Below are 10,536 nucleotides of genomic sequence, written 5' to 3'. Positions count from 1 at the left end.
CGTCCGCTTGTTGCGTCGACCCACATTCCCGCCGCGGCTGCTTGCGGGCCGGAGTGTTTGCCGGCTGGAGTCTGCGCCGGAGCCCGCCGCCGGTAACATGTTGCAAAAGCCGAGGAGCCGGGGCCGCTCTAGCGGCCACGCCGAGAGGGTCAGAGACTCGAGCCAAGGCGGAGACGCCCGGGCCCCCAGAGACTGCGTTGCCGAGGAGACCCCGAGCACGTCCCGCGGGTCGGGCGGCTCGCAGGGGGCGCGGAGCTCCTCGCCTCAGGGCGCCCGCGGTTCTCTGGCCGCCCCCGCCGTGGGGCCCCGGACCCAGAAGCAGCTGGAGCTGAAAGTGTCCGAGCTGGTGCAGTTCTTGCTGATTAAGGACCAGAAGAAGATTCCGATCAAGCGGGCCGACATACTGAAGCACGTCGTCGGGGACTACAAGGACATCTTCCCCGACCTCCTCAAACTGGCCGCCGAGCGCCTCCAGTACGTCTTCGGGTACAAGCTGGTGGAACTTGAACCCAAGAGCAACACTTACATCCTCATCAACACCCTGGAGCCCGTGGAGGAGGATGCCGAGGTGAGGGGCGACCAAGGCACGCCCACCACGGGCCTCCTGATGATCGTCTTGGGGCTCATCTTTATGAGGGGCAACACCATCAAGGAGACTGAAGTCTGGGACTTTCTGCGGCGGCTAGGGGTCTTTCCTACCAAGAAGCATTTGGTTTTCGGAGATCCAAAGAAACTCATCACTGAGGACTTCGTGCGACAGCGTTACCTGGAGTACCGGCGGATACCTCACACCGACCCCGTGGACTACGAATTCCAGTGGGGCCCACGAACCAACCTGGAAACCAGCAAGATGAAAGTTCTTAAGTTTGTGGCCAAAGTCCATAACCAAGACCCCAAGGACTGGCCAGCACAGTACTGTGAGGCTTTGGCGGATGAGGAGAACAGGGCCAGACCTCAGCCGAGTGGCCCAGCCCCATCCTCTTGAAATCCGAGGTGGATTCAGAGGGAATCTCGGGACAAGAGTCTGAGACCCAAAGGCACATTGTAGAGGGATGGGGGAAGGGAGAACCCAGGGAGCATATTTCTGTAACGCTTCAATGTGTGTAGCTTTAGGATGTGTTTGCACAGTTTTGTTCTTTAACGTTGTGTTATTTGGTTCCAGATTTTCATTTATAAACAAAGGAGGATTTGTTTTGTTTTGATTTTACTGTTTTTGGTATGAAAAATTTTGTTAGCTTAGTAAAACGAGTTGGAAAACTTGACTATGATCTGGAAGAGATATGCAAGAAGAAACACAGTGAGTTGCTTTGCTGCCAAGAAAATAAAAGCAAGCTAGCTATTATTGGGTCTCATAACTACCCCAGTTTGTAAGGAAAAATAAAAGGTTTTATAAAATTAAAAATAACATAATTGCCCATATCCTTATTACCTTAACCTATTTATTTTTTTTATATTTCATACATATATAAGTATTATTCATGGTTCCAAGCAATGAACATGGTATGTTTTCTCCAGATAGCAATTATTTTTATTCGTAATTATTCAGCTTGGTTGCTAAACATGTAGTTCCACTTAGTTTTTTTTCTTCTTGCTACTCTATTATAATAAATGCTGTGTTTTTGAAACAGTTAAGCATTGTGTGTTTTTAAAATCGTGTTGTTTCACTTTTGTATGTGTGTACAGGATCATGAGGTAAAATGTATTTCTCACTCTGGCTCTCAAAAAAGCTTTTAAAGCAATAGCATAACCATTAACCGTGCCTGCTTGGAAATCGGACTGCCTGGGTTCAGATCCTGGCTACACCATAACTCTGACATGAATTTACGTAGGTTCCTTGCTGTATGCAGATGTTTCCTGACCTGTAAAGTGGGTTTAGTCCCTGATGTGGAGGATTTTACTTGTCAGTTTATTCTTTAATTTGTTAATTTGGTTTTTTTTTCCTCCTTGATCTGGAGCTGCCACTTTAATTATCCTTTTCTAAATCATTCCTATGGGAACAATTACTGGTTCAAAAGGTGTATTCCTCTAGTCTGACTCTATTATATGTATAGTTTTATGGGGAAATATAATGTGTGTGGTGAGTATAACCCACATTCAACAGTGGGAGCACGAGGGTGAGATATAAGATCTACCCCTTAGGGTATAGGAAATAGCTATAGGGAAAAGGATATGGGTCTTGGAGCTGTCTGGCAAACTGAATTTGAATTATGGCTCATGCTAACTTGTCAGCATGGTGATTGTGCGGGTAGGTTTTAAGCGCGGAATCTCAATTTCTTTATCTGTAAAATGAGAAAAATAATAGCCATCTAATAGTTTGTTTTATGGACTGAATGAACTGGAAGAGTTCATAGCCCCATCGTATTCCTCCACTACATAGAGCAGATGCTGTTTTATGCAGAGGTTCAGCATCTCTGAGCTCTTTTGTAAATGAACCCATTTCTTCCATGGGTAAATAAGTGTTAATTGTTTTAGAGGGAGGTGCTGCAAATGAGCCTTGGAATACGGCAAATACTTTTCACTGGAGGATAAAAGTGAACTTCCTCAACATCGAACTGAATGTCATTTAAAAGGCTCTCCAGTGAGTACGGAGGAATATGATAGGTTACTAGGTTTTATTTCATTCTGTTGACTTGGGATTTGCATTTGTTTCATCAGCGGAATATATTTGGTCCTTGTAGGCATTTCTTGTTGATCTGCATTTTATTTCAGTGTATAAATTAATTCCTACCTTCTAGTCCCCTTACCTTCCTGACTCAGCCTTCTCCTCTTTCTGCCCTCTGATACTCAAATTCTCACCCAACAGCCATCACCAGTTATATGAGGCAAAATCGCCCCGCTTTTCCCAGAGGTGTTAACAATTCACCATCGATCACCTTGTTTCAAATTGTGAAAGAGGAAACTTCAGAAACTGTATCAAGCCCTTATGTCTTTTTCCTTCTCACTCTCCCCAGAAGTAATAAAAGTCTGTGGATTTCGGGCTGTCGTTTGACTTTATAATTCTACTGCACATGTATATATACATAACCAGTGTAGAGTTTTGTGGGCTTTCATGATTTGGATAAGCAGTATTAGCTGTGTCCTTATGCAGCTTGCCGTTATCACGAACCCTTACGTGTTTGAGTTTCAACCATGTGGATATATGTAGACTTGATCGACTCATTTCCAGTTCTTTGAGATTTGCAGGCATTGGACAGTTCCTCTTTAGGCATATGTGTGAGTTTCTCCAGCCAGAATCAAATGGAGCAGTCAGGGACTTTTGTCAAGCTGCTCTTGAGCTTGTGTCAAGTTACACTCCCACCAACGTTTTTGTTTTGTTTCTTTGTTTTTGAGATGGAGTCTCATTCCGTAGCCCAGTTTGAAGTGCAGTGGCACAATCTCAGCTCACTGCAGCCTCCACCTCCCAGGTCTTGGTTCAAGCAATTCTACCTCAGCCTCCCAAGTAATGGGGATTACAAGCACAAGCCACCAATGCTCAGCTAATTTTTGTATTTTTTAGTAGAGATGGGTTTCACTGTGTTGGCCAGTCTGGTCTTGAACTCCTGACCTCGTGATCTGCCTGCCTCAGCCTCCCAAAGTGCTGGGATTACAGGCATGAGTCACGGCACCTGGCCTCCCACCAACATTTTATACAGTCTTGTCTTGTTTTTGTTTGCCAGCCCTCACACCTTCACCCCTTGTGAACACTTGGCCTTTTCAGTATCTTCTCAGCCATTCTGGTGCAGTGTGAAGTGGTAATTTATTATGGTAATAACTTGTACCTGTTGCTTATTAGTGATGTTAAGTGTCTGCTTAACTTTTGCCCTCACTGTTTTTTGACTGTCAGGTTTTATGTCTTAGACCTATTTCTGTTGATTCCTAAGACATCTGTATATGGTCTACGTCCCCTTCGTTGTGTGCTAGATCTATCTAGTGCAAACGGCTTCTCCCACGTTTTCACTTCTTTTGGTCATACGGATCATTTGACTTTAATTTGTAACAAACATCAGTGTTTATAAGAGCTATATTCGTGTCTAGTGCTTAAAAAAAAACCCGGCCGGGCGTGGTGGCTCACGCCTGTAATCCCAACACTTTGGGAGGCCGAGGCAGGTGGATCCCGAGGTCAAGAGATCAAGACCATCCTGGTCAACATGGTGAAACCCCGTCTCTACTAAAAATACAAAAAACTGGCTGGGCATGGTGGCGCGTGCCTGTAATCCCATCTACTCGGGAGGCTGAGGCAGGAGAATTGCCTGAACCCAGGAGGTGGAGGTTGCAGTGAGCCGAGATCGCGCCATTGCACTCCAGCCTGGGTAACAAGAGCGAAACTCCGTCTCAAAAAAACAAAACGACAAAACAAAAACCCAATCCTAAAATTGTAAAGATGTTTTCTATATTTTTTCCCTAAGTCTTTAAAATTTTCATCTTCACATTTTATGCTTTTAATCTTTTTTTGTATATAATGTGAGGTATGGAAATAATTTCTGTATTTTTCCCTATATGGATAGCCTAGCACCAGTTTTTCATCATTTACACTTAGCACACTGATTTCTGACACAGTCACTATTCTATGGCAGTGTCTCATGTATAGATAAATTTATGACGAGGACCGAATTGGTTTGTTGGCTCTTCATTCGCAGATATCATGCTCTTGTAATTCTCTAGCATCATTTGTCTGTCTCCTTCGCTAATTCTTAATGCCTTTTAATTTGGTCTTTTTTGTATTGGCTGGAAATGCAATATACTATTGAAAAGACGCAGCTCTAGCAGACTCTAAGGATGTTCTTGATTCCTTATTCTTGATTTTAAAAGAAATAATTTTTAAGTTTTGCCATAAAATGTGATGTTTGCTGTCAGAGTTTTTTCCCCCCACGAATAGCCTTTTATTAGGTTATTTAATTGCCCCTTCTAGTCCTAGCTTGCTCAGGATGTTTAGAAAAACTATGAATGACTTTGGATTTAGCATGTGCTCTTTATTCACCTGCTAATATGATTGAAATTTCTTATTTACTCTATAAATTTGGTTTTGGGGTGTATAATTTGGTGTAATAACATAGATATTCTGATATCTAAAGGTTTTTGCATTTTGGAGACAAGTACTTGTTGATAAAATTTTAAAATACATATAGCTCAAAATCTTTTGCATCTTTTGATATGGGGAGATTAGTCTTTAATTTTCCTATATTATTTTTGAAGTTATGCTAATTTATTTAGAGATAATCTCAAAATTACACCATCCTGCCCGTCTAATATTTTGTATTTTTAGTAGAGACAGGGTTTCACTGTGTTAGCCCGGATGATCTGGATCTCCTGACCTCGTGATCCGCCCGCCTCAGCCTCCCAGAGTGCTGGGGTTACAGGCGTGAGCCACCACACCTGGCAGGGAGTTCAATCTTTAACTCTCCCTGCCCTAGGCCTGGAATTAATCCTTTCCCTAAAGAGTTCTGTTTTCTTTTAGTGGAGAATGGAATTTAGAAACAGCGTTGCCAGGTGTGTTCATGCCTACTGGAAATATTGCTCCCAGCCCTCTGGGTGATGAAGTTATAGGATATCTCCCTATCAGTCATCTGTAGCACTGAAGACTATGAGATGACGTTACACTGCCATTTGCAGTATACCACCACCATGTTTATTCTGATTTGAGGAACTCAGCACCTATCATCTTCACCATATTTGCTTATTTGATAAATTCCTCTTGTAAATAACCCATCCACTATCCCAGCTGCCACGCCATCCCACATGGGTGCCCTTAGGTTCCCACCCAGGCTCCAGTGTCCTTGCAGTCACCCTCCACACAGTGCGAGAGCTCTAACCCCACTCGGGTGCCTTTGACCTCTTCAGGACACGTATCTTGTTCTGTCCCACTTCACAGCTATTGCACTGAATTGTTCAGGAAATAGAAAGCCGCCTGGTCTTATAAATGCCTTGGGAAACTGGCTTTTTGCCCTGTTATCCAAAGATTAGATATTCTTGAAAGTTTGGAACAAATCTGCCTGTGAAAGTCTGTGGGACTGGTGTTTCTTGTGGGTAGATTTTTACTGATATTTTTCTCAAGCTTATGTTCAGGTTTTTCGTTCTTTTGAAATTGGTTTTGTTCACTTGTATTTTCTATAACAAGTGAAAAATTACCAGAAGTGGAAAGTAGGGAGTTGCCCATGTGAAACCCATCTGGGGTTGTTAGCTGGTGCTTATCAAGGTCAGCACCTACCTTCCCACAGAAGCCCGGACACAAGGTGTCTTCAGGTGTTGGCTGGAACTAACAGTAAACTCTTTTGGCAGCCTTGAGTTTTCTCAGGCAGGCACTTTAGGGGGAGCTAGGGCCATCCTAGGGATGTGGCCTTGAGCTGTTAGAATCTGTGTTGATATTTTGTTCAAGTTTTCCTAGGCCAGGTAGAGGTCTAGGGGAGAAGAGGGCTCAGAGGAACCTGGCTTAGAGATTGGTTAAGGAGGAAATCTTTGAGAACTTGACATTTTGAATCTTGTAATGTGGCAACTCTGGAAATCAGAGTATCTTCCCTCAGGAGTGTCTGATACTGCTTTTTGAGAGCTGTAGCCGTCCAGTGACTTCCAAACTAATGTTGAGCAGATTGGAGTCCTTATTGTGTGTGATCACTAAAGTCTCTGTTCCATTATGTCCATGGTCAGCCAGTGACCTGATGGAGATTTCCTTCAATGCCAACCTCTTTCTTCATAGATTACCCCTCTGGATGCTACCAGTGTTCATCCAGCTTCCAGAGTTAGGAAATAGTTGATTCAAGGTTCTTACCCACTCGAAAAAGTTGTTTCATTGGCAGGACCAGTTTCTGGAACAATGGAATATTACTCAGCCTTGAGAAGGAAGGAAATTCTGACACCTGCTACAACATGGATGAATCTTGAAGACATTATGCTATAAGTGAAATCAGCCAGTCGCAAAAGGAAAAGAACTGTGTGATTCCCCATATGTCATATCTAGAGTAGTCAAATTTCAAGAGACAGAAACTAGAATGGTGGTGATTGCCAGGGGCTAAGAGGAGGGAGGATGAGGAATTGTTTAATGGGTATGGAGTTTCAGTTTAAGACACAACATTCTCTGGAAATGGATAGTGATGATCCTTCCACAACGATGTGAACATACTTAATGCCATTAAGCTGCACAAGTAAAAATGGTAATGAAGGGAAACTTCATGTTATCTATATTTTGCCACAGTTTAAAAAACAAATTAGAGCCGGACACGGTGGTACGTGCCTGTCACCCCAGCTACTCAGGAGGCTGAGGCAGGAGGATCGCTTGAGCCCAGGAGTTCTGGGCTGTAGTGCACTATGCCGATCGGGTGTACGCTCTAAGTTCTGCATCAATCTGGTGACCTCCCGGGAGTGAGGGACCACCAGGTTGCCTAAGGAGGGGAACCAGCCCAGCTTGGAAATGGAGCAGGTCAAAACTCCCGTGCTGATAAGTGGTGGGATCACGCCTGTGAAGAGCTGCTGGACTCCAGCCTGGGCAACATAGCGAGACACCATCTCTCAAAAAAAAAGAAAAAAGAAAATGCAAGTACATTTTTATTACGGGTATTTTACCACGCTTAAAAAAACCAATGGGCCAGGCATGATGGCTCACACCTGTAGTCCCGGCACTTTGGGAGGCCAAAGCGGGTGGATCACGAGGTCAAGAGATCGAGACCATCCTGGCCAACATGGTGAAACCCCGTCTCTACTAAAAATACAAAAATTAGCTGGGCGTGGTGACACATGCCTGTAATCCCAGCTACTCGGTAGGCTGAGGCAGGAGAATCACTTCAACCCGGGAGGCGGAGGTTGCTGTCAGTCAAGATCACACCACTGCACTCCAGCCTGGCAACAGGGTGAGACTCTGTCTCAAAAACAAAACAAAACAAAAAAATAAACATGCAAAAAGATCTTACCGTATCTTACCTCCTTGACGTTCAGCAACATCTGTGTTGTTCAGCCCTTACTAAGTGTCAAGCTAGTCTCTTCTTAGCTTCTGTGTAGGTTTGCTTTTGTAATGGTTTCAGCAATTATTTTTTGACCTCTGTTTCAAAGCTGTGTAGGCCAGTTTATTTACACACCATTTGAATGATATGGGACTGTTGTAACTTCTAATAGGAAAAATTTCAGTTGACCCTTTTTATGTGACCTAACTTTCCCATTGCTGAGATACTGCTAACATTATGAACTTGAAATATTTCCTAAATGAATAAAATACCCTCTTTTGAATTGTGTCTCCCGTATATATTTTTAAGGAAAATAAATTTAACTACATCTGGGGTGTAGATATTATAGTTACGGTAGAGAATGGTCATATCAGTTTTTTCCTAAATTTAATTTAGCCAAAACATTTTTAAGGCATTAACAGAAAAAGTAAGATCTTATCATTCTCATACGTCGTTAGTGGGAATGAAAAATAGCACCAGTCTCTGTCTCTGTATGTATTCTCATTCATAAAGAAAAAATGGCAGAGTGAGACTAGCACTGTTTGGAAATCCCAATAAATTAATGAGTCTGAGTCATCATTAAAAATGGCCACCAGCATCACAAAAAGAGAAATATTTGCCTTTCATTGATCTGAATTTGGTCAGACCTCTGTATTGAATCACCAAATTACAGGAAATACAGAGGCTAGAGAAACATGAAATGATAGGCTACAATCAGAAAGTTTAGGCCATAGGAAACTCTGTAGCACAAAGAACTGGTTTGTTCAGGAAATTTCGTGGAGAAAAACATGGATGGGAAATGCACAGACTACCTGAGATTCCTAACAGCCACTCGTGCCACGTGGACCCTCTCTGTGTCCTGAGGGGCCTGATTCAAAGTGTGAAAAAATTGAGACAGTTGGGGAAATGTGAACTCAGTATCTGATGATATTAATGAATTTTTATTTATTATAGATGTTATGAGTATTTTGGCTGTGTTTTCAGAAAGCTTCTCAATTTCTTTAAAAATTTCTAAGGGTAAGATTATATGATGTCTGGTATTAGCTGCACAGTAATCTGGATGGTAGGGGCTGCAAATGCAACACGGCTGTGAGTGGATTGAGCATTGGCATTGGATGATGGGCAATTATACTGTTTTCTTTGGTTTTGCATGTGTGTGACATTTTCTGTAATAAAAATTAAAACCTAGAGGCCTTCTAATAACTAGACTTCTTTCACTTAATTTCCTTTAATAATGTATATATAACTTGTTACTGTTAAGGGTATATAATGTATAATCTTTCAAGTTTAACTCCTTAAATATTTTATCATAATAGGTTTCAAACAAAATCATAGTAGCTTGCCATGGCTTCCTACAGACCTTACTTTTTCTATTTCAGATCATGTTAATTTGGAAGTTTGAGAGATAACCTACCACTTTGCTTTAAAACACATATATGTTCTTCACGTAATCGTGTGACCAACTGTTGTATAATAAACGAAAGCTGTGAACTCATTGTAAAGCTGAGTCATTTTTCCTTTGAGCCTCTCCAAGTGAATAATCCATTTTTTGTTTGGTTTGTTTCCAGATAACCTTTTTCATGCTGCTTTCTGCAGTGTGTGTGATGCTGAATTTGGCTGGTTCGATTCTCTCTTGTCAGAATGCTCAGCTAGTCAACTCTCTAGAAGGCTGCCAGTTGGTAAGTAATGAAACGCAGAGCCTTTCATAAAGGTCGGAGGATTTGATTTTGCGCAAGAGCAATTTTTAAAATAATTTTATTGTATTCTTGGTTCTCATGTACACTTTCAATTCATTCTAATGTTTTCTATTTGTTTAAGGTATTCAGGGTAAGCTGATTTATTTCTAGAAATTAGCTAACAGTTAGCTTACTGTTATATAAGTAGAACAATTAAAACTCGTTCTACGGCCGGGCACAGTGGCTCACGCCTGTAATCCCAGCACTTTGGGAGGCCAAGGCGGGTGGATCACGAGGTCAAGAGATCGAGACCATCCTGGTCAACATGGTGAAACCCCGTCTCTACTAAAAAATATACCAAAAATTAGCTGGGCATGGTGGCGCGTGCCTGTAATCCCAGCTACTCGGGAGGCTGAGGCAGGAGAATTGCCTGAACCCAGGAGGCGGAGGTTGCGGTGAGCCGAGATCGCGCCATTGCACTCCAGCCTGGGTAACAAGAGCGAAACTCCGTCTCAAAAAAAAAAAAAAAAAACTCATTCTACTTGTAAATCAGCTGGTAATAGTACATTTTTAAGGATCACAATGTAGTGCTATTTTGGAATAAATATCCTTAGTGATGATGATATTTTAGCATTTGTTGCATTGATTTTTATTTGTATTGAATTTTAGAAACCAATTTGCAAGTCAGTTTTAAGTGCTGAGGTACATATTATGCTGGATGACCAATATATCAAAACAATGCAGTTCTCATTTTTCAATTACAAAGAATTTTCTTTCAAATGTAGGAAGATTATAGACAGTGTACTGTGTACAAGTGCAGAACAGAGGTATTCAATCTTTTGGCTTCCCGGGCCACAGTAGAATAGGAATTACCTCGGCCCACACATAAAATACACTAACGCTAGTGAGAGCTGATGAACCAAAAAGTTCCAAAAAAGCATCTCATAATGTTT

At 42.2% G+C, this 10,536-nt stretch overlaps 2 protein-coding genes across 12 annotated transcripts in view; both read left to right on the top strand.

Moving 5' to 3' along the window:
* The window catches only part of ENTREP2 (endosomal transmembrane epsin interactor 2), a 425,727-nt gene that overhangs the window by 287,555 nt on the left and 127,636 nt on the right, over positions 1–10,536 (top strand). For all 11 annotated transcript variants that reach the window (XR_013536571.1, XR_013536568.1, XR_013536572.1 and 8 more), the window contains exon 3: positions 9,476–9,586. Coding sequence is in view for 5 of the 11 variants with exons in the window: in XM_078375953.1 (XP_078232079.1) it covers positions 9,476–9,586 (111 nt within the window). In the remaining 6 variants the exon portion in view is untranslated. The remainder of the gene's footprint in view (positions 1–9,475; positions 9,587–10,536) is intronic.
* On the top strand, positions 6–1,632 carry NSMCE3 (NSE3 component of SMC5/6 complex). The gene has a single exon (XM_002749060.6). The coding sequence runs from the start codon at positions 98–100 to the stop codon at positions 983–985; it is 888 nt and encodes a 295-aa protein (XP_002749106.3). The 5' UTR covers positions 6–97; the 3' UTR covers positions 986–1,632.

This window comes from Callithrix jacchus, chromosome 6 (assembly GCF_049354715.1).
Source record: "Callithrix jacchus isolate 240 chromosome 6, calJac240_pri, whole genome shotgun sequence".
NCBI lineage: Eukaryota > Metazoa > Chordata > Mammalia > Primates > Cebidae > Callithrix > Callithrix jacchus.
Note: the sequence above shows the minus strand (reverse complement) of the source record. Positions and strands in the feature narration are given on the sequence as shown.

Coding starts and splice junctions, on each gene's coding strand:
- NSMCE3 (XM_002749060.6), top strand. CDS start 98: ATGTTGCAAAAGCCGAGGAGCCGGGGCCGCTCTAGCGGCCACGCCGAG.